The sequence below is a fragment of the Acipenser ruthenus genome, chromosome 5 (genome assembly GCF_902713425.1).
Source record: "Acipenser ruthenus chromosome 5, fAciRut3.2 maternal haplotype, whole genome shotgun sequence".
NCBI classification, from domain to species: Eukaryota; Metazoa; Chordata; class Actinopteri; order Acipenseriformes; family Acipenseridae; genus Acipenser; species Acipenser ruthenus.
The window spans coordinates 82,221,304-82,245,955 of record NC_081193.1 but is presented as its reverse complement, the minus strand read 5'-3'; the positions used below and the strand labels follow the sequence as shown (position 1 = coordinate 82,245,955).

Here is a 24,652-nt window from a genome sequence, read left to right as displayed (position 1 = left end):
TCGGGCAGAATGTTTGTTTGTTTGTTTGTTTGTTTTTGTTATGTATTTATTTGCAATAATAACATAAATATTAATACATTGTAGAATAGCACGTTGTTGAACATAATGTGTTCTGGGGTACTTGTATGGGTATACATTATTATTGAAATGCATACAGTAGGTGGGAAATTTCTCAAGCAGTTCTCAAACAATAATTAGCAGCAAAGACCGTTTGCTTAGGATTGCTCAGTCTGATTTGTCATAATTTCATTTGGATTCCTCACTTACTGCAATAAATAAATAAACCTGAAACAAACGTACATTTTAAAGAAACGGCAGTAATATTTCTTGGTAATTAACCTTGCAAGCTTAAGGAATGCTGTTTCTTTAAGCAGTGATTTTTTTTTTTTTTTTTTTTTTTTTTGTCCGGTAGGAGGCGTGTCTTCTCCGTTGTCCAAACACAGACAGATTCAAGTCACTGGGGCTGATTTGGCTGAGCTATTGCAACAAATGAACTTCTTTTTCTGGCTCTTATAACACTTCACAGATCGTTCTGCCTTTTCACATCTAAAGGTAAGTTTTTTTTTCCCCCAGTCATTTAATGTTACTCATTTTATCTGATCAGTTGTTTCCTTATCCTGCAATTTTAAATGCTGAGATACTGTGCACATTTTAGCCAGTCTTTGTTATGTATTTATTTTATGTTTTTTTTTTATGTAGTAGTTTTGCTGTTGGCTATGTTACTGGTATTGATTAACATGCTAAAATCTTTATTCGTGTCCGTCGTGTTATTTTTTGCCGTCTAGTGTAAAATCCAGAGATGTAAAATGTGTATTGCAATTTGAAGAGGTATCTGATCTTTCATCTGTGTGGTAAAATGTGCTTTGTGACAGTGCACGAATTTGTTGAGTTCCATTGTAAGTTTGATGTCTGAAAGGTTAATAAAGCGTGTTCAGATGTGATCTCCTGTATGTTCATTTGACCCCTATTTAAAATCCACGTCTCTTCTAATTCTGCTTTCGGTACTACTAATATAATTCTTATTGCGAGGTTGGGCAGATAGTAGGGGTCACTGAATGTCTCCAATATCAATTTAAATCACCTAATAGGTAAGTAACATTTCCTTTCACAGAAACTTTCCGGTCTTGTTCTTTGTATTACCATCTAAATACAAATGCTTTAGAGTCAACGGCTTACTACACTTCAATACGCGTGTGTGTGCGCGCCTGAAATGTCAAACTATTTTGAATTCGATTATTTTAATATTCTTCCATGTGCAGTACTAGTACTTTCTGTATTGAAACGTTTGGATTAAAGTGCTGGGGAATGGTTAGGTACTATTATTAAAACGTCCTGTTATATTGGATTATTTCCATCAGACCCTGCTACGAGAGATTCAACACCTACCGGTAAACTTGAAAGGATGTGACTACAAAAACGGTTAATGAATTAATCACTAATACACTTCTTTAATTACAATACAGGTATCTTCACGGCAACACAAATTAATTACCATCTTAAACTACCATAAATCATGTAGCAGAGCCTAACGGGGAAATCGCATTTGTAATGTTCAAGAACTAAAGAAAAGTAAAGAATCTGGAAACCTGGATTTTAATGTTTAGGTATACGTGTTAATGTGTATGTTCAGTAGACCGTGTAAGGGTGCGCTTTTAAAACATGCATGAACATTTTCCTTAATGAACAGATTCATTAGAAAGGGGGTTATCTTGGAAATTAGATTCTTCTTATAGTAACGATAATTACATCCCCCCCACCCCAAACCAAAGCAATGCAAAATAAAACAACATGCTACTTGGTATAAAATTCTTAAGGATAATTTGCTATTTTATTTAAAGGCGACTGACGATCATAATGTAATACAAAATGTGTCATCACATACACTCGGTTCAGAACGTACACCTTTAATGTTGATACTAAAATTAATGATTTCATATTTTCAACCGTAGTTAAAGGGGGCGTGGGGGTGTGACATATTTGCAAAGAGAAAGAAAAAATATAGACACCTTATCGCTGAGAATGACACTGTATACATTATTCATTGGGACAGGGAAATGTTTACTCTGAGATATTGATTAGAGGATAGACATTTGTCTACCTTTCAATCAAGCTGATACAGTTTGGTTTTGGGATGCGATCTGGATAGAATGATATATTTTTGACAGCTAAGCCAACCTCTTAAAGTAATCAGGCCCTTTGAAGTACATCAAAATGTTGACTAGAAGAAAATTACACTATCAAGTAGGCCTAGTCATACCCATCAGTTTAAATGCATAACACAAAATTATGGTGATAGACTACTGATAGACAGACTCTTTCTGTCATCAAATATTCTAAAATGTAAACAGGGGCGGTATAAGAGGGGGAGTAGATTTTAAAAGTGAAAAGGAAAAAGGTACATAGAGGTGGGTAAAATGTTAATTGTAAACTCCTGGTCTTGAGGATTCGTGATAAATAAATGGAAATTAGTGGTGGTGTTACTGGCTGTACAGTTTTACAAAGTAATTACATAATGAAGGTAAATGAGTCGCTGTTCGTGGTGCTGAAATCAGTTTTTTCTGTACTTATTAATGGATCAGTAGGCAGACTGTTTTTGCGCGAGGAAGCAGGGGAAGTAAAACCCGCGAGCCGGATTCTAATGCAATGGAGTTTAAAGACGTTCCGTCTTTATATCAATCGAATTGGAATTTAGGAATGAGAAAAACGACGTACAGGACGCAGCTCTTAAGCAGTATAAACCGAAATAGCTCTTAACTGAAACAGTACGAATGAATTACATCCGGTTTTGTTTGTTTATTATACTTCATTACACTTATATCCTCAACACCACCACTCTATAACCATACGGTTGTCAGAACAAGAAGAACAAGAACAACACCCCTATCATTTGCAAAGGATGAGTGATCTCAACATTTGACTGCTTTTGTCCAGGTAATCTGAATAGAGTTGAACGTTTTGACTATTTGCTGGTGGCCCATTACTTGTTGCAATGCAGTTGTATTGCCGGTATTAGCGGTATATATCTGTTAAATGCAGACAATAACCCGATAGGTATGACACGCCAGGGGATGAAAAATGGGTAGAATTAGTCAAGATAACACACGCATTAATGAAGTAATATGATCATAAAGTACTTTTCAAAGAAACATTCTGTTACACAATTGGGGAACCAAATAGTATACTTGGAAACGCTATCTGTTTTTCAACACGTCACCCTTTGAAGGATTTTAGCAGATTTTAGCAGCATTCGTCCTATTATTATTATTATTATTATTATTATTATTATTATTATTATTATATTTTCAAATCCACTAAAATCCCTAAAATGTAATACACAGTTACAACAAAGTTTTGTAATTGTACCGAGCGTGCAGGGTTGGTTTTAACTGCATATATGACGCACGACATAGATGGCACGCACATTCCAACAATTCCGGTGTGCAGGAATTCTAATGAATACACAATCCGAGGGACGCGAAAACAATTACTGGGGTACATTTTGGTACTGGGAATTGCACTGGCTGATCTGATATAGCAACAAAGCAAAGCTGTAATAAACATCACCGAACTTTAAATGTATTTGCAAAATGATGCACATAGATATGTATACTCTACACAAACAGCGACTCTCTCCCGATATTTATTTTCTCATTGTCCAAATACAGTATTTATTCGAATTACAACAAACTGTTTCACACATTTAGTACGCTTGTGATTGCAATACAACATTTCTTCTTCTAAATCCATGCCCTGCAACATTAGTTTAAAATAAAATGTACACATACCGTTATGAGGAAACACATAAAAAAATAAAGAAATTAGCTTAATAGTGACAGAGTTTTGGTGATTGCATTTTGTTAATTTGTTTCGTATTGTGATGGACAAAGTATAAAGCGAATTTTGTCATTTAGTCATTAACATCCTGATTCCCGTTCCAGTTTTGTCACACGTCGCCTTCACAACTCCAAGGCTAAATGATTTAGACCTAGCGAGCCACCAATTAAAATTAATGCCTTGATTTTTTAGAGCGGCACACTATATCCCCACCGGTAGGGAACGTCTATTGATAGAAACAAAGAACATTAATACCTAAATAAATAAAATACCTAGTCCACTCGCAAGGAAGAAAGATGTAACATCATTTGCATGGCAGATAGAAATCGGGAAGCATTTCTGGCCAGCAGCTCTGAAATAAGCTATCTTTTTTTTTCTCTCACTAATCTTGGCTTCACGTCAGAAGCTGTGCAGCAGTGCAGTAGAACAGTAGCATATTCAACCACTGCCTATAGGTTACTAATGCAATTTACACTGCTTTTTTTCACTATTCCTAAGATTCTCCTGCCTGTCTATCTACCGCTCCTCTTTCTGTTTCTTGCAGGCTACTTGTGAATGGATTTCTCTGGGATCTGCACACCCTAACATGGATGTCCCACCATTCCTTGCATCGGAAGCTTTCTTCTTGGCGCAGTGAATGAAGAACATGCAGTGATTGCTAATGGATTTGGGAAGCGTATATTCTGTTCCCTAAGTGGCCATGCCGTGATCCTCACTGAGGGCCATCACCCTGCTTAACGTCAATATAACTATTCTGGGGAATCTAAACAGTAGGGAATAAACGCGGTGTATTATACAAACAACATGAAGATCACCTCCCCAATTCTAACTAATCTGATCTTCAGGTGCCTCATTAGGCTTCATCTGCTGATATTACTGTGTGTGGGATATTCTCATGGGATGCCGCACGTTTTAAGATTTGGTAAGATATATATATATATTTTTTATACATATCTATGTATAGTTATACGAATTTCTTGCTTTCTTAAATATCTATTGTTGTGTGTTATACTTCAGTTCTTCTGTGCGCCATCACGGGCTTGTTCTCCATAGTTTGCATGTAACTATTGACCTGGTTGATACCCTTTGCGTTTCTCATATTAAAATAACATGTGTTGCAGCATATCTTCTAAACGTTTCCTACTGCTACTGTACTTGACCGCCAACAGCGCACAGCAAGTGATAGCACTGACGATAAGTAAAGACCAACTAGTTCTGCTAATGTTATGGCTAAACATCTTTAAAATATATATATAGAAGTTGCCCTTTTAGCATCCCTTGCCAGATGGAGATCTTTTCTATAGGTCTGGGCCATAGATGTGTTTTGATGGCAGTGTGCGGTGTATATGAGGAGATACAGTATGCTGTGGTTAGGATGCAAACAATAAATTGATGAGGTGTAAAACTGTTGTCTGCCTAGAAATGACCTTTCCGCACACCAAGGTGGCAGATAATTAATGTTTCTGTCAAGGGGGAAAAAAGAACATTGACAATGTGGAATGTGGAATATGGAACGCTTCGACATAAGTTTGGGAACATAATGTAATGCAGTGTGCTGTAAGCTGACCTGACCAATTAAACATGCAAAATACAGAATACATTTTAGTATCAAGAAAACAAAACTATCAGATTTTTTTTGTTTAATCGTTTTTATCAGTACATTATATATAACTTGTGTTTGTTTAATTGTTTGTATTGTCATTTGCTGTCCAATACATTTAATAGTCACTTTGCATTTTGTCATTTTGATATCTGTTGTAGTAAAACATGCAGCAGGTGTGTGTCCAGTTTACACGTTTGAGGTTATGTTTCATTTTCTGTTTTGTATTAAACATTTCATATTATAATGCAATCTATAGTCATATTTAAGCATACATCTGTGTTGCTTAAATTTAAATTCCATCCCTACTCGCAAATTCAGACTACGGTCTAGTAATCGGTAAACAAGTAGGCTATTGTTTAAAAATGTTTTGCAAGTCTTAAATGCACCAAACTGAGTAAATATTGAACATTCTGTGTATAGTCAAGAAGTAGTTAGATTAATGATCAGGGTTTGATTTTACGGTATAGATACGTTGTTTCTCTTATTAATAGCTTATTGAGCTGCTGCCTTCCTCGCGTTGCTAATAGCAACCATCCCATGGAATTGCATTGTTCCACAAGGTGCGTGCTTGTTAAAGCAAGTGCACACGCTCCAAAAAGGAGTCAGCACAAAAGTGAGTAAGTTACGATGCAGTCTGAACTAACGTTGAATATTTAGTACAAAAAGGCGTTAAGATTATATTGATTTATTACAGTAAAGTACTCTGACGAATGAACAAATTGTAATAATAATACAAATAAATAAATAATGGTCACAATAACATGGTTGGTAATGACAAGGCATAAGATTTAGTTAGGTTTCTTGTACCGAGCGGGTGTCTTCTACAGATACTGTCAGTCCCTGCAGCCCAAAAGGAGACTGCAAGTGTTGGCTGCCACTATAGCAACGTCGAGAGCTAGGGCTTGTTGTAATGCTGCAACCTTCCATAGACACGTAGCATTCATTCTCGTAGTGCAGTCTATTGCAGCTATACGTGCAAAATGAAGATACGGTTATTTTGCATTTACGTTTTAGGAATACAGATAACTAAGTAGACTAATAGGGTAAAAAGCCACCACACAAGTCAAAGTTCAATGAAATCCTTGACATGTCATGACAAACTTTGAAATATTACACATGTATGGCTTCATTGCGATTTGAGCACATGACAAAAACTTAAAGTTCATGTTACACAAAGTGTCTTGTACATTTCTCATTAGCCTAAATTCCTAAATATATTTACAGCAGATGTTATGTATTATCTCTTATCCCGTTAACGCTCTCCATTTGTTAGCCTCTACTTCATGTTTCATTGTTGACCCTGCCTTACACGCTGTCCTTACAAAGGTACCACCAAATGTTCCTGTCAGGACACTGCACTCTGATTGGTTATCATATTATTGTTAATAAAACAATGAATACAGAACTAACTGAATGTCCCAATCCAATTCAACATTAACAGTTCAAAAGCCTTGCAGCACAAATATGACACCATATTTGAAAACAACCTTGTGATACAACTCTAATAATGTTTTTGATGCACGAGACAGGGTTGTGTGTAATGCAATGCATTTACAGGCTCACAAAATCCAGCAAGGAGCATGATGTAGCATATAGTCACTGCAAAACTTAAATGTAGGACCTGTATCCTACTGTAATTTTACACATGTATTTTGACAATGTGCATTATTTGATCCAAACTGGTGTTTAAAACGTTTGTCTACTGATAGTGATGCAAACCAACTGATCTTTAAACACAGTAGTATGATGGTAATATTTAGTTTTGGTTATTTTTATTCTTATGTGGTTTCTTTGTGCATCCTAAAGTATATTTCAAGCCATTACAATCTGCTTCATAACATTCTTATAAGCCTACATTTGGTTTTACAGTGTAGATAAACATATATAGTAGCGTTGCGTGGAAATGAAGGCAGACTCACACCAGGTATTTCAGGTTTATTAAGCCGGGACTCTACACAGCAGCGTAGTGCTACTCAGACTATGACAAATAACACAGGAAAAGAAAACAAAGTAAAACAAACAAACAAAAAAAACACTTTTTCGGCCGTATGCTACAACCACCCAGTGCAGTCCCCTGCGCTCCTTGGGTGTGGCTTCTGTGGTTTTTCTTCCATTCCAGATAGTCTCTCCGTTTCAGCAGCCCAGCAGCAGCCCGTTACTTATTTCTGCATCCAGGGCACGCCCCCCAGTGCACCAGCCACCAATCCCAAGCAGACACGGCTTCCTCCTCTCGATCCCATGATGGTTGCAACATCTCGTCCCTTGGTTTTGCCAACAATGTTGCAACCGGGTACCACTCGCGTGGCAAGCTGAGCCCTTGATTGGTGGCGATTCTGACATCCCTGTACACCTGCTGCAAATGAACTGTTATTCCTGAGTCACAGAACCTTCCCGAACGTGATTACAGCAGACCCAGGGTTGTTACTATATATATATATATATATATATATATATATACACACACACGATATATGTTAAACTTTCCCTTTTCATCGTTCATCTACAGGTAGCTTTGCTAGTCAGAGTGTGAGCACCTGTGGTTTTCCTTGAAAATGAAATGCTAGCTTCTTCTCTTGGCGAGATTATAAAGCTCACCATGGGTTGACACAAGCACCAACAGCAGCCTTACAAATAAAGTGAAATGTGTTTTCTAAATATAATACTCTTTTTGTGACACACTGCTCACCCACTTCACAAATAACGTGTTCTGCGTAGAACCGTATGATTTCACCTCGTAGAAACCTTTTATTTAATTAGCCCGAGGTTGCACAATTGCAGTGCTGTAAATATGAGACAATGCTATGAACATGACAAGTATTCTGCAGGGATTTGTATAATAAGAAAGTGCTCACCTCAGCGTACTACCCTTGTTCGAACTAAATGTCCATTTGCAATTATTGTTGACATATAGATTGTAGTTTAATGTAAGGTAGAGGGTTATCACTGTCATGTTATGTTGAGTTACAGCATTTTAGAATGAAATTACATATTAGACAAGCTTAACAAAATGGAAATCAGAAAATAAAAACTTAGTCTAAAGGGTGTTGGAGATTATAGAAGCGACATGGCTGTCAGTTAGATGTTTAGGTCCAAAAAAGTATGTTAATTTACCTAAAGCAACTGATGGAACTGTGCAGTGGGCAAAAGGTCTGAAAATGCCCTGACACACATGGATTATTGTCAGTAGGCAACAGATAATATAATTATAATTAGATTAATAATTGAATCTTAGTATATGTTGTTTTTTGAGAATGTACTTAATACACACAATAAAACACAATGACTAAATACCAACATGCGTTTAAAACTGTTGCATACGATATATATTTAATTAGTAAACATTAGTATTACAGTGGATCATGGACTTCCTTTGTTAGTACAGTATTAAGAACACCACAATTAGAAAACAGTTAGTTTAAGAAAGCCGTTGTTCTTTTGGAATTTTTTTATTAACATGCCTGGAGACAGTGTCATACTTGTTTTCTGTTGCATAGAAGTGTATAGTGTGTATAGTGAGTGAAGTAAAATACTACAGTACCTTGTTTAACACCTATAGGTAAAACGTATAAGACCATTTGTATTTATTGTTGAAGCATTCACAGACCCCACATCTTATTAAAAGTCATCACCAGTATACAGAACAAACACACAACGACAACATTATACATTGTTTTATGTTCATAGTAGATCAGGCTTTTTACAGTGAAGGTAATTGAAAAGACTGAGTAGTTCTACTTTAAACATGTAATGTTATCAAATGTTTCTTATGTGAAGAAGGAGATGTTCGGTGGACTTGTAATATTCATTGAAAATTACATGTATGTTCCCCTAATGCTTTGTTTTCCTTTTGGAATCCTTTTGGGATAAAGATAACCTTTGTCAAGGAAAAAAAAGGTGAAAAAATACTGTGATTGACTGATTGAGATTAAACAGGGAAAGTAAGATTTCATTTTGATAACGTCACAACCCTTCTTATTTTCTCTTAGAAGTGCTTCTGACAATTTTGTAATGTAATTAAATTGCCTGATTGAAGTGGCCATGGTCATAGGGCGATAACGACTGGATTTTATAAACAACAGTACAGCACGCACGTCTCACTCACGAAGCAAGAATCTTAATGAGACATTAAAAATGGGATTCTTACCCATAACGCCATGGCATTTTATTATTGAACCAATGCAGGATGTTTAATATATATATATATATATATATATATATATATATATATATATATATATATATATATATATACACACACACACACACACACACACACACACAAATCTTAAATGTAATAACTGTACATGGTAATTACATTTTTGATGTTGTTTTTTTTAATCAATTGTCAGAACGCCACAACAGCACACCATGCTTTGAAAACCTGTTATTTCCATAACCTTGGATTTTTGGCCAGTACACTATTTGAGCAGCAGCAATACGTTGGTTAGCCGTGCATACATTGTGTAACTAATCAACATTTTAGTGGCTGTATTGTCTTCTATGGCTATTGTAATTATATGTTCTTCTGTGTCTTTGTAATTATATGCAACTGGAGAACTATCGAATTGCTTAACTATTGATAAATCACTGTGGGTATATTTAAAGACATTTACAGATATTTATAAACAATAAAACTTGCCTATATTATATGGTTATTCAATATGTATAGTATGATTCTATCCACTGCATAAAGCATTTAAAAACAGATGGTTTGCAAACCAACCTAAATATACCACAATAATAAGATTTTGAAGAAAACTGTGTAATGACCTCCTGCACATGCTAGCAGTTTAGTACTTGAGAATGATTGATGCAGCAGGCTGATAACAATGAAATCGATTGCATAAACAAATTGCAACATGGGGTTTTATTTGACTTTTGTCGAAGGGTCCATTATTACACATTTTAAGCATGTTATTAAATACATATTGATGGTTATTACCAAGATAGAACAGTTTAAAGCCTGTAGGAACCACACCTGCATTGTTCCATACAGAATGGCAAGCAACTTTATTTTCTAACAGTAGATTCTGCGGTCACACTTTAGTATTTGGTTTGGTCCAGGGTATGTTGATGTTTCTGTTGTCTGTCTGGGTTTGCCCACTTAGTCTAAAAAAAAGTTTTTGTTGGGTGCAGAATAGGTACGACACATTAATCCTTCTTGGCTAAGATCTATCTCCATAAAGACAAGAGGTGCTCAGTCTCACAGAACTCACTTTAGATTAAATGGGTGCAGCCAGCAGTATCTAATCTGGCTACTGAGCTCTCAATATCACCTAGCACTGTGAGAATAGATATTCCGCATATAGAAAGTTGCTGTCTTTAGTGACCCTGGTTGATTTTGTAACGTTCAGTTAGGAAGCTTTGCTTTTACTATACAAGTCTACTGGCTCTTCCTTCAAATTTAACAATGGCAACTAATACTTAAATGATCTCTCTTCATTTTTTTTTCATTTTAATAATTTATTGATGCTAGTTCCTGGTGCTTGACAGTTTAATCCCAAAATGATCTTGGCCATAATTATCTTCAAAAGTTTAAAACAAATGAAAGCCCATATTAATTTTGTAGATCTTTTGGCTGTTCATAGGAGGGTTAATGTCTGAAACCATTTGTTTTGTAAGTGGCAGGTTGTTGCTGTATTTTTCATGTAACAGAACAAAGCAGTATTATACCTGACTTTGTTTAAAAATACTACAAAAGTTTGAGTTTCAAAATAAAACCAGTTAAAACCAGATTTGTGGAATACCTTCCCAGAAGTAGTGGACCTGTGCTTTTATGTTGAGTGAAAACCCCAAGCAGATTAGACCAGTCTCTCTACCTAGCTATCCCCAGTGACAGCGTACTTACATATTTCAGTCTCCTATTATTAAATATATGAAGAGAAATGGCTATGCAGCAGTGAATAAACTTGGGGTGGGGGGGACATTTTGCACAAGTTCTTGAGGGTATCAGTATCAGTATCTAGGTCATGTTGAAAAATTATTTTTATTTGATTTTGATTAAGGCATACACTACATAGCCATGTGTTTTCAGATATTATTCCACAAACTTAAGTTAATAGCAATCTGCCTTTTTAAAGTGCACATGGCTATTTAAGAACATAACATGACAAAAGAAACAAGGACCAGGGGTCACAGATGGAGATTAGATAAAGGGGCATTCAGAACAGAAAATAGGAGGCACTTTTTTACACATAGAATTGTGAGGGTCTGGAACCAACTCCCCAGTAATGTTGTTGAAGCTGACACCCTGGGATCCTTCAAGAAGCTGCTTGATGAGATTCTGGGATCAATAAGCTACTAACAACCAAACGAGCAAGATGGGCTGAATGGCCTCCTCTCGTTTGTAAACTTTCTTATGTTCTTATGTTCTTATAAGAAATTCCAGAATGGGAAAAGGCTATATCTTGGTAAATGGCAAAATGTTATTTTTCTGTGTCAATCTTATTGATCTATCTGATTCTTTATGTTGTATTATTGGACAGGTGTAATAGTAATGGACATATGTTATCTTTGTTCTAAGTTTGGGAGAAGAAACCAAAGATCATTGATGCTATCGCACAGCCTGTCAGTAGCAACAGGAGGAAATTGTTCAGGTTCATTCATATGGGCATTCAATATGGTTAATTAGTAAAACTTAAAATGTGTAACTCTGAAAAAGTACACTAGTAATTTGTTATCAGATCAGGTAGCCTACAGTACATGTCTATAAAATAGTATGTACTATAATTACTGTGGTAAGAAATATTTTGGCCAAATAGAGCTTATATTTTATAGCATATTTGTCCTTTCATGCAGCAAAAAACAACATTTTCAGCCAAGATAAATGGACATGTATTTTATTTCTTAGCTACACTATCCTGTTCATAACACTGTGTAACAATTTTTTTTTTTGGGGGGGGGGGGTTCCTGGGTAGTAAGTGTTATTTCCTAATTGCTTATGCCTCAAAAGTATAGAAAATGGCTATTATTCCCCACAAACTTTGCTTTTGTGACCAGGACAGTGATATTTTGAAATTTACCTATTTTCCAGAACATTCCAGATAGATTCAGTGCTGAGTAAACTTGGAGTAACTTCTAGAACTTTCTAGAACTTTCCAGTAATATAAATAGTAGTATAAATACAGGGGCCTTAAGCCCACCAGTTCAGTTTAGTTCCAGCTGCCTAAGTGGATACATATCTGCATTTTTCTGAGATGGCATCAAGGTCATAGGAGACTTGAAAATGGTGGCATTCCTGATGGGTCTCCAAGGCGGTTTTACCAAGTTTCCCTGCTATTTTTGCCTTTGGGACAGCAGGGACACCAAGGCGCACTACCACAGGCGGGACTGGCCACAGCGGACCGAGTTCTCTGTGGGGAGGAACAGCGTCAAGTGGGAGCCACTGGTGGAGCCCCGGAAGGTGCTGATGCCACCACTGCACATCAAATTGGGCCTTATGAAACAATTTGTCAGAGCTCTAGATAAGGAGTCGGCAGCCTTCAAGTACCTTCAAGACTTCTTCCCTAAGCTGTCTGAGGCAAAGGTCAAAGCCGGTGTCTTCGTCGGACCACAGATAAAGAAGATCCTGGAGTGCAATGAATTCCCCAAGAAGCTCACTAGTAAGGAGAAAGCGGCTTGGAACAGCTTTGTCGCAGTGGTTCGGGGCTTCCTGGGCAATCACAAGGCCGAAAACTATGTGGAGCTGGTTGAGACTCTGGTGAAGAACTACGGCACAATGGGCTGTAGGATGTCCCTCAAAGTCCATATCCTTGATGCTCATCTTGATAAATTCAAGGAGAACATGGGAGCGTACTCGGAGGAGCAAGGCGAGCGCTTCCACCAGGATATACTGGATTTTGAACGCTGCTACCAAGGACAGTATAATGAGAACATGATGGGAGACTACATTTGGGGGCTGATTCGTGAAAGTGATTTACAGTATAATCGTAAATCTCGAAAAACTACTCACTTCTAAATCTTTTGTAGTCATTTTTGTATTTAGTATAAATACATGTTAATTTGGATTCATATGTTGTTTTTTTCTGACTTTATGTGAACGAAAAGACACAAATTCGCCCGTTTTCTCATTGGAAATAGGTAAATTTCAAAATATCACTGTCCTGGTCACAAAAGCAAAGTTTGTGGGGAATAATAACCATTTTATATACTTTTGAGGCATAAGCAATTAGGAAATAATACTTACAACCCAGGAACAAAAATTGTGTTACATAATCAGAACAGTTCTGAGGCAAAATGTATGTTTCTTTTAATTTTTTTTTTTTACACCTCATCTTTACACTACATTTTACAATGTGCTCCTAGTAGTGGTGATACTGTTGTATCACCACTATTTAGTGCCAAACTTGAAGGTCCAAACAATACATCTCAAATGAAACATTTCTGATTCTTTTACACAAAGATTGCAACTGAACAGCACTGTGGTTTAACTAATCCCACAAATTACCAGTCTACTATTAGATTTAGTTATTGTAGTAAGTGCCATTAACGTATAAGCGTGTGATGAGGACAAAAGGACAATTCAACACAGTGTTCCATTAAAGACCTATATCAGGGTGCTAAACAAGCCTTATTAAACAAACTTCCTAATCTTTAAATCCTATCGAGTAAATGCAATAAAGCCTCCAAATGACAGTATTATTGGTTGCAATAAAACCATCTAATGCATTTTCACTACATTACTGGAAAGCTACAAGCCGTGTTTCCACAGCGGATTCTGCTTAATACATGAATAAATCAATAGCCGAGGTCACGCGAATGGCATACCTTTTTTTTTCCCCTTCAACATGCAGATGTTAAGATTTTACAATTATAGATAGAAACATGAAGATCATCCTTCCCTTTACATTACCAAATATTGGTTTAAATTTACATAGCATTCTACAGACAATATTATAGTACACTGCATTTCTATAAACGGCTGTCCATTGAATACAAATACAAAGAGAAAATACATTTCTTTAAAATAAAAAAAATATTATTCATTTTTATGAATGTTGCATTTGCACTGTATTTTCAGTTTACCTTGTATATATCATTTAGAAATACTAAAACAAACGTAATAAATTCAATGACAAACGTTTTGACTAGATGTCCTTTTTTTAATGTCTTTTGGAAACATTGAAAAAGACTTCCGGCTAAACATTTGTCATTTCATTCATTAAGTTTCTTGTAGTATTTCTAAATTCAGCACTGTTGTGTGTTCAATACTTGCATATGTTATACGTTTACTTTGCTTTACATAATTTTCTTCTGCATGCAATGCTTTGTTACACTTTGCTTTTAACATGTTATAACCCAGTAACCTTTTAAAAGGAGCAAATGCTTTCAAATTGGAAATACAAGTACAAATAAACCTAGGTGGTATAGTTGTTGCTTCATATGTTAAGAGCATGTGGTCTGAAAAATGCTTTTGTGGATGATAATAAATTGAGTTTGGTGCTTTAATACATTGTGACATGGTGGTACACTACACAACAGTATAACAACAATTTTAATGATGTACTGTAGGCTGCTTTCATCCTCTAAACAAGTTAGATTTTTACAGGTACTCTGTTGATAGAAACATTGGTCCATTAATAGAACCATTTGTCCATTACCTAGTTAGACCTTTTTGTAGAGTTGTATTCAGTTGTCCATAACTAACCCGATTTAACAATGCTTCTGATAAGTCATGGACTGACTTTATTTTAATTAGATCCAGACAGAAAGGTGAGAGTAAAAACAGAAAATACTGAAATCATTAAGTCAAATAAATGAATAATGTGTTTTTTTGTTGCTTCTCCTAAAATGACGTTGCAGTTGCAGAATCATTAATAGCGATTTGTAGATTCTCTTTAGTCGTATTGAATCAAAACAATCACACTTTGGTGAAAGGCAGCTAAGCTACCTAAGTACCACTTATAGTGCGGGCCTTCATTTAAGAAGGGTGTTCATAACCATTCTCTATGGTATAAACTCAATATCCGTGTTAAACAAAGTGTGAGTTAAAGGTTTGTGATTAGACCATGATGGTTTTGAAACCATTTGGAAATTACATCAATTGTAAAACTGACCTTCATGTGCAGTTTTTGCTTATGAGAAATGTCAACAATTATTATTTTTGTATTACCTCGGTACATAATCTGTTAATGCATGCCATAAAGTTTTACTCTAGCTCTATTTTTTATAAATATGTATTTTTTAAATGTTTAACTTTTAATTTCCTGAGCTCATGTCTCATATATTCCTTCAATATATAGGATACTCTAAAGCACAGCACACATATATTCTAAAGCTCCACAATATTTGTAGGAGAATATGTAATACCTTTTTACAATGTACAATTGCCTTATATTTGTGAGCACATAATGTAGTTGAATGACTTGAATATACTTTTAAATTAAAGCATTCATGGTAATACTAAAATACTCACAAATGTTAGGAATGTAAATGAGGTTGTCTAATTCTCAAATAACTGTTTTATGTAAAATGAATAATTAAGTATATCTGGCTGTAATGCTTTCCAATATATTAACAAGCTAATTAACTATTCACAAACAATTTGTCCTAATTGAAGTCAATCTTATCAATATGCTAGGTAGGTGTGGGTTGGCAAAGGTGTGTTTAAAACAAATGAACAGGGTTTAAAAAACATTTGGCATTGATCAAAACAGAGTTCCATCAAAGATGCAGATAAGATAAGAATATTAAAGATGTTTTTTAAACATATTTTTATACTGATGGATGAGTTATTTTCTTGACCACTTACACCTGATTTGCTGCTGGTTTTAGCAGTCAAGACAGTATTAATAGTATGTCTCTCCAGACATCCAACTGGTTAGCTTAAATATCAGTTGGTTATTGTATTGCATCCTAGTCAATGCCCTAATATGTAACAGCACGATCTGAACTGCTAGAAACAGTAAAAGTGAGCTTCAAATGAGTTACTTCAAGTTCATTTAACCTCAAAATATCCCTTAATAGTTCACCAAAGTCATAAAACATTGTGCTTATCTTACCTTACCATTGTGCTAAACTAATGTTCACAAGCTAAAAGAAAAGTACAGCTGCCATGAAGAATTAATGGAAAGCAAAATCTCCATCTTTTGTTCCTGAAATAAATGCAATTTTTGCTGTATTTAATCCCACTTCAGTGTTTTACTGAATATATATATATATATATATATATATATATATATATATATATATATAACAATTGTATTGCATTGAACACCAATTTTCCATAAGCGTGCATGTGTAGGTATAGTATGTATAATTACTATGTCATTTCTATCACTGTTTAATCCTTAGGAAGCTTCTAGATCTTAAATATTTGAACAGTTCTAGATCTGCCCAACAGTGCATTTAATTTTTTTCTACCAAGTTTTATTTGCCCTCCGTTTCTATATTTGTATGTCAAGCTTTATCCACCCTTTACAATTTCAAGATTGAAAAAACAAATTAAAAAGAATATTTGAGCTAATTGACTTTATTTGCTTTAGTGCTACCCATATGCATTATCAGCGTTCTTAAATTGAGTTTAGGATTGCCAGCTTTGTGGGTATTACACTGTGTCTTGGACTGTTGCCAGAATCTGCAGAGCAAATATATTCAAATCATTGGTAAGCTGCTTACAATATTCATGTTTCCACTCATAGCATGGTTTATAGAAATGTGAAACTATTTATGACATGCAAACCAGTTAAATGTCCCAAAAAAAACTTACTTAAGCTGTCAAGAAAGAAAAAAGACGTCCCTCATTGAACACAACATACTAACAACCATTACTATTCTTAACACAGGTAATGCACCTGGGAACCTCATTCAGAAGAGCCAGTACAAGGCTACACAATTCCATGACCTTTCTCTTTACGTGATTGTGTGTGTTTCATGTTATTACTGCTGTTTTCTGCAAAAGATATGACAGTAAAACAAGTATTCAACCTTAGTTAGTAAGATAGCATGCAGTCTAAACCTGCTGTAATAAATCAAGGTTAGTATCTTGCATTTGTCAGTATTTACCACAGTGTCTTTACCTCTAAAGGAGAGACATTTAGCTCATTTTAATGTTCCCTTACCTTGTCTTGTTAAACTGTATATAACGAAGGTGGGGCAAGCAGAGTTAAACGAACATCACATGATTTAAATGGAATCAGGAAGTCAGTGTCTGGCAGTCAGACAATCCAAGCAAAATCACAGACAGATAAAGAAAGATACAGAGAAAAAAAACAATATAACTCTCCTGGACTTTCCAAGATTAAAAACATAATCAAAAAAGTAAGGGGGTGCCATTTGAAGCTACTTACTCTAACGAAGAAACTAGAACAGTTTTTTATTATCCTAATAGGCTAATTAATTAAGACAATTAAGCACCTACAATTTGAAAGCTAAATAATGACATACCTAACAACCTTGTTGATGTTTGTGCCTTTGAAAGCAGCACACTTGTCTTGGGACTAGAGAATAAATCGTACTTGTAAAAAACTTACACAGTACCTGAACACCCCAGTGTAAAGGGTTGCAGGCTGGTGCACTTGTTTCAGTTAAGACATTAAACCAATGACGCATCTGCTTGTAGGACATGAAGGACTACTGCACTTGTCACAGAAGACAGCCCCAAGGAGAAAGTTCAGTTTCAGACTTTCAGCAAGGGAACGGAACATCTGTGTACATCAACAACAATAACAACATTACTAAGAAAGATTGTACAACACAGCAGCTTCTACCACTACAACTATACAAATAATATATCTAACTCAGTAAATGCTAAACGCCATTGAAATCTAATGCTACTACCGATATCTAGCAAAAAGATTAATTCAGAAACTATGCTGAATACAACATGACTTTTTTTTTTTTTAGGTAAAGGTGTATTTAAGGTCTATATGTAATGTGTTTTTTTTTTTTTTTTTTTTTTTTTTTAGATAACCATAAGTAAGTCTAACCAGATAATTTTTGACAGTAGGAGAGCCTATTTAAAAATGTAAGTTTGACCCTCATGGACAGGCCAGAAGTTTGGCATGCTGCTATTCAAGCTAAATTGATATGGCAAGTTTACATTGTGTCTTGTTTTTTCCTTGTAAAAAAAGATTTGTAGATTTGTACCATCATCTATTTGTGCTTTTTAAAGCTGTTGTCAAACCTAAAAAAAGCTTTTGTGCTACAGGGCCTTTGTGTTACTTATTGAGGTAATGTGACTGTTAGGAAGCACGGGGGAAACTGTGCCATGGAAGCTCCTCTCAAACTATGTCAGGTCATATATCATTTGACATTGCTGCAGAAATGCTTGCACAGATTAAAGCTGGCCTGTCTTAAGAAGAAATTCACTTAGCAGATAGTTTACCTGTAAAAGATAACCCCTCTTATATTGTAGAAGCCATAAGCAATGTGTTCAAGTATATATCAGCTTATCCTTTTCATTCTATAATCACAAAATTAAAATTATTTAACCACTGCTTTTTTTCTATGCTCTTTAAAGTGTATGATTTAAAAAAGCCTTTCATATTAGATGATCCAGAGTAATACATTCTGGTGCATGAACAGCCAAAGGCTGTCTCAAACTTTGAGGCTGCCGGAGAAGAGGGGGGTGCATTAATTTCCCCTGCCACGAAAGAGAAGCTTCTCACCTCCTTCCAGAACCTCAGAAAGTGATCCACCTGCTTAAGGGAATGGAGATCTGTCAGCTAGCTTCATTTTCTGTGGTCCTATAGTTTCTACTGTGAAAGCAAACCCCCTCTCAACAGATACAGTTGCTTATAATAGGTGCTTATAACACTCTGTAACACAATTTTTGTTCCTGGGTAGTAAGTGTTATTTCCTAATTGCTTATGCCTCAAAAGTTAAGAAAATGGCTATTATTCCCCACAAACTTTGCTTTTGTGACCAGACAGTGATATTTTGAAATTTACCTATTTCCAATGAGAAAACGGGCGAATTTGTGTCTTTTCGTTCACATAAAGTCAGAAAAAAACAACATATGAATCCAAATTAACATGTATTTATACTAAATACAAAAATGACTACAAAAGATTTAGAAGTGAGTAGTTTTTCGAGATTTACGATTATACTGTAAATCACTTTCACGAATCAGCCCCCAAATGTAGTCTCCCATCATGTTCTCGTTATACTGTCCTTGGTAGCGGCGTTCAAAGTTCAGTATATTCTGGTGGAAGCGCTCGCCTTGCTCCTCCGAGTACGCTCCCATGTTCTCCTTGAATTTATCAAGATGAGCATCAAGGATATGGACTTTGAGGGACATCCTACAGCCCATTGTGCCGTAGTTCTTCACCAGAGTCTCAACCAGCTCCACATAGTTTTCGGCCTTGTGATTGCCCAGGAAGCCCCGAACCACTGCGACAAAGCTGTTCCAAGCCGCTTTCTCCTTACTAATGAGCTTCTTGGGGAATTCATTGCACTCCAGGATCTTCTTTATCTGTGGTCCGACGAAGACACCGGCTTTGACCTTTGCCTCAGACAGCTTAGGGAAGAAGTCTTGAAGGTACTTGAAGGCTGCCGACTCCTTATCTAGAGCTCTGACAAATTATTTCATAAGGCCCAATTTGATGTGCAGTGGTGGCATCAGCACCTTCTGGGGGTCCACCAGTGGCTCCCACTTGACGCTGTTCCTCCCCACAGAGAACTCGGTCCGCTGTGGCCAGTCCCACCTGTGGTAATGCGCCTTGGTGTCCCTGCTGTCCCAAAGGCAAAGATGGCAGGGAAACTTGGTAAAACCGCCTTGGAGACCCATCAGGAATGCCACCATTGCAGCCTCTTGATGCCATCTCAGAAAAATGCAGATATGTATCCACTTAGGCAGCTGGAACTAAACTGAACTGGTGGGCTTAAGGCCCCTGTATTTATACTACTATTTATATTACTGGAAAGTTCTAGAAAGTTCTAGAAGTTACTCCAAGTTTACTCAGCACTGAATCTATCTGGAATGTTCTGGAAAATAGGTCAATTTCAAAATATCACTGTCCTGGACACAAAAGCAAAGTTTGTGGGGAATAATAGCCATTTTCTATACTTTTGAGGCATAAGCAATTAGGAAATAACACTTACTACCCAGGAACCAAAAAAAAAAAAAAATTGTTACAAGGTGTAATAGGTACTTATAATAGGTTACCTGGAACTCAAGCATTGTGGGATAATTTATAATGTGACTGCTGTTACTATTACACACCGAATTTGGGTGAGCAATAACGAATGCACCAGACAATGGGGAAGGCATGCAATCATTTTTGTTGTTGTATTCATGTTGATAGAGAATTTATAACATTTTGTTTAATCAGCTTATAAATCTGACACCTTTGTCATTTGAATATGGTTTCTTGATACAGGAATGTATAACAATGTTTTATTAAAAGGGTTGGCCTTTCTAAAATGTGTCTTTGCACTAGCTTTACAATATGTCCCATGATCCTTTACTCTAAGACAGGGGTGTCTAATTAAGTAATTTAGGGTACAGTTGGAACAAAAACCAGGAGGGACACCGGCCCTCCAGGACCAGGATTGGACCCCTGCTCTAAGATGCCTGATGACTAGAACATGACATATTTAACAAGAAGGAGAAATAGGGCCCAAGTATAAAGAATGTCTCCTATGCTTAATCTATTTGGAGATGCATATCTCCCAAACATACCTCGCTTATTAACGGCTTAGGCTGTGATCCGTGGTCCATTTAAGACTGCTCCCTGGAAAATAAATCTCTTCTTCTGTTAAACAGCACACATGAGATCTCCCGCTAATACATTAAGACAGCAACAATGCTTTTGCTAAATTATTCAGGGCCCAAATGAAAGTCTGAACAAGAATGCTCACTCAAGCATTTGAAATGTAGTTGAACCAAGAAAAAGTACAAATAATAATACATATTGTTGCATAATAATAAAATAACTTTAATTTAGTTTTTTTGACTGTACCAAACCTTTTTGGAGAAGAAAAAAAACCCAGTGACCTCCTTTAATATATATATATATATATATATATATATATATATATATATATATATATATATATATATATTACATTTATATATATACATATATGCTAATAAATAAATAATATATATAAAGGTGCTGACCAATATAAGGCACTCTTTACACCAAAGAATGTATCCACAATGTCATAATATAGTTCTTAACAATGGTGAACTAACCACCCATGCATACCTCATTTAATTGTTGATATTTGTGGATTCGAGACTGGACGCACACTCAAAAAATCTCTTCTATATTTTTTAAGACATGACTACTGATGTTTTTTGCAGCAAAATCGTCTTACATTCAATTTGCTTAAAAACATTTTGATTCCAACAGAACAAAGAAAAACCAACGTGCCTCGACACATAGCTTGTCTTCATCAGGTGTAGCTATAGAACTATTTCTAATTGGAGAACAGCTTTAGAGGCTTAAATGGGATACAACTCTGGGGGACAGTTCTTCCCAATGCTATTTATGTTGTCACTTCATTTAATTAGGATACAGTATTTTCAAATGATGAACTGAGATCGCTTTTCAGAGCAAGACAGTTGTGTGTAGTACAGCATTAGCTACACCCGTGCAGCATACAAAGTTTACTGCCTGCTACACTTAATTTGATGGCAGAAAACCTGGCCAGGTTATCAAAGTTTAATTGAAAGCTTATTGAGCATTCTAAAGTTACAAATGTAACTTTCTGAGGTTTCGCAGTAAATTGTGAAATCTTCATATATTCTGTTTACCATACACAACATACTGGTAATTATCCCTGTATCTGTTCTCCTATTTATCTAGTTAATTGTTTTTAACTGTCCTTATAGCAATGGCCTGGTTCTATCTCATTGATTATCATTGTCTCATTAAGCCATTTGGCAATTTCTCTATTACAGACACCTGTTTTTTAAGGGGAGAGTCAGTTTGGTGTAGAGGAGAGAGAAGGGTGTGGTTGCTGTGTGTGTTTGTTAGAAAAAGTATTTTCTAATCCACTGCACTAAAAAAAAGACAACTCTGGAAAGAACTCTATATAAAAATTCACAATCAATTCTACAATCAACTTCTTTAGCTAAGTTTGAAACTCACTTTCGCGAATTAAGATTTAAGTCTTTATATCCAGTCTGTGGATTACTGGTCATTGTCTCACAAATCCGTTCCTGTTTTACCCTGGGATTTAAAAGGATAATTTGTCCGAGCTATCTTTCCATTGGGAAATTTTGTTCAGGGAACTGCAAGAAACCACTTGTCTGTCTTCCCACTCGTTTTTCATTGGTCAATGTAATTTTTAACGCATGTCAAATAGGAAAAATTCAAACTTGTTTCAGTTCCAAAATTGATGCATCACCGTCGTACGACAGTTACGGCCTCAGTGTGCAAATTGCAATAGGAATGCACGTGATCGTTTTTTTTCTTAGTCGCACATTACATTGGATGCATGAACGGATCCAGCGTGAAATGGTCTTTACTCATTTTCTTGTGCTGGATTCATTTTTTTTCAACTTTATATATTTTTTCTGTGGTTTTTCCCTAATCACCTGAATTTTGTATATGCACTTGTTCTGGACAAATAGTTTTTTTATTGTTGTTGTTTTGTTGGGGTTCAAGAGCGCCTCAAGACAGAAGCCTCAGTTTATTTGTTAATTTTCTTTATTATGCACTGTGCATGGACAGCTTAGTCCAGGGGACACTTTTTGGGCAGTTTAGTTTTTTTTTTTTTTTTGGACTCTTTGCCAAATAGACTCTATGACTCAAATCGGCCTGTCTTTATCTTATGGCTCAATTGATCAGATTTATTGATCTGTAAATATTGGATGTGCTTTATATTTGAAGGGAATTGTGAATTTAATTCTTATTATCCTAATTGTTTTATTATTTCCTATATTATTGCTCTGCAATTATCATTTTCCAGTGATTCTGTTCTTTCTTTGTGTTTGTTGATTACTGACTTTCCCAGCGTTTTTTATGGATCTGGGACTCGGCTCACCTACCATTAATATATGGCTTATTACAGGTGGGAAATTAATTCTGATCAGGTACTCTAATTAAAATTATTTGATTTTCCTCTAGAGTTGAGATTGTTACAGTAGCACAGCACTGTGACATGCCTAAACCACATTGAACTCTTCATGGAGCTGGAGTCTCCTGTGGTTTCTTAAGCTGCTGTTGCAAAGAAAGTTGGCGTGTCAACATCACAGGTGCCTCGCCTTGTGATAAGATGTAATTTCATTATTTATCATTTTTATGTAGAAATAAAAAACAGCGAAAATTGACTTGTATTTAACATTGAATCATAATGTGATTTTATTCTTCTTTTCATTTAGTCCAGTTAATCCAATCATTGAACAATTAATTAAACAATATACATAGACACATCATTATAAGTTACAGATCACAATATTAAAAAGCAGGTGAAACAATACAAACATTGCTACCCAATTAAAAAAAACGACTTTGGAATAGACTATTAGATAAACAATTTATACTGTCATATTAATATATTAAAATCAGAGGTCAGCACTGGTTCCCGTTGGGTTTTAAATTACCCGACCCGGGTTTCTTTTTACTACCTGGGTATCGATTTATTAATTTGAGAATTTAAAGAAAATTGATCAAATATGACAATACAGTTGTAAGCGCGGGCACCTGGGTATTTTCCACGGGGCTATCCGGTTCCGGATTTTCTACCCGTGCCGACCTCTAATTAAAATACTTAATGATATTGCCACCTCTCTCAGAGACTGAGACCTTTTCAAGTTATATGCATTTTAGACTTGAAGCATTGCTTTGTAGTGATTAGCTATCGCATAGTCCATATTGCTATTTCGTATTGCAGCCTAAAAGCTGAATTTCCTATAACACCGTTTTTTTATATGTTACCAAAAATACAGAAGAATCCAATTGTTCATCAGCCCTTTAAGTGCATCCATAGCTTCAATAATGACAACATATACTAATGCTAAAAGAAGCAAACTTGGTTTACTTAAATTTAGTTTATTTTCATATTAACTGAAAAGTGCACTGGGCAACCTATTGGCAGAAAAGGTTTGGTTTGATGTAGATTAAAACACTGTACAAAATGATTACTTCAACTATACTTCGTGACAGAAGTTTCAGCTGTAGACAGCACTGGTTTGGACCTAGCCAGGGCTGGTTGTGCTTGTTTAGGTAGACCATCAGGGTAATCTGACTTTGCTGCACAGATGTTGCTGGAATCAGCTGGGATACTATAAAGATTTTTACAGATATTATTGTAAATGATCAT

The 24,652-nt window shown here is 35.7% G+C and overlaps 1 protein-coding gene across 3 annotated transcripts in view; it reads left to right on the top strand.

Annotated features, from left to right (window-relative positions):
* The first annotated feature begins 447 nt into the window (after nt 1-447).
* The window catches only part of LOC117402639 (glutamate receptor ionotropic, kainate 2), a 211,012-nt gene continuing 186,807 nt past the window's right edge, over nt 448-24,652 (top strand). For all 3 annotated transcript variants that reach the window (XR_009328750.1, XM_034003986.3, XM_059024630.1), the window contains exons 1-2: nt 448-552; nt 4,379-4,756. Coding sequence is in view for 2 of the 3 variants with exons in the window: in XM_034003986.3 (XP_033859877.1) it covers nt 4,639-4,756 (118 nt within the window). In the remaining variant the exon portion in view is untranslated. The remainder of the gene's footprint in view (nt 553-4,378; nt 4,757-24,652) is intronic.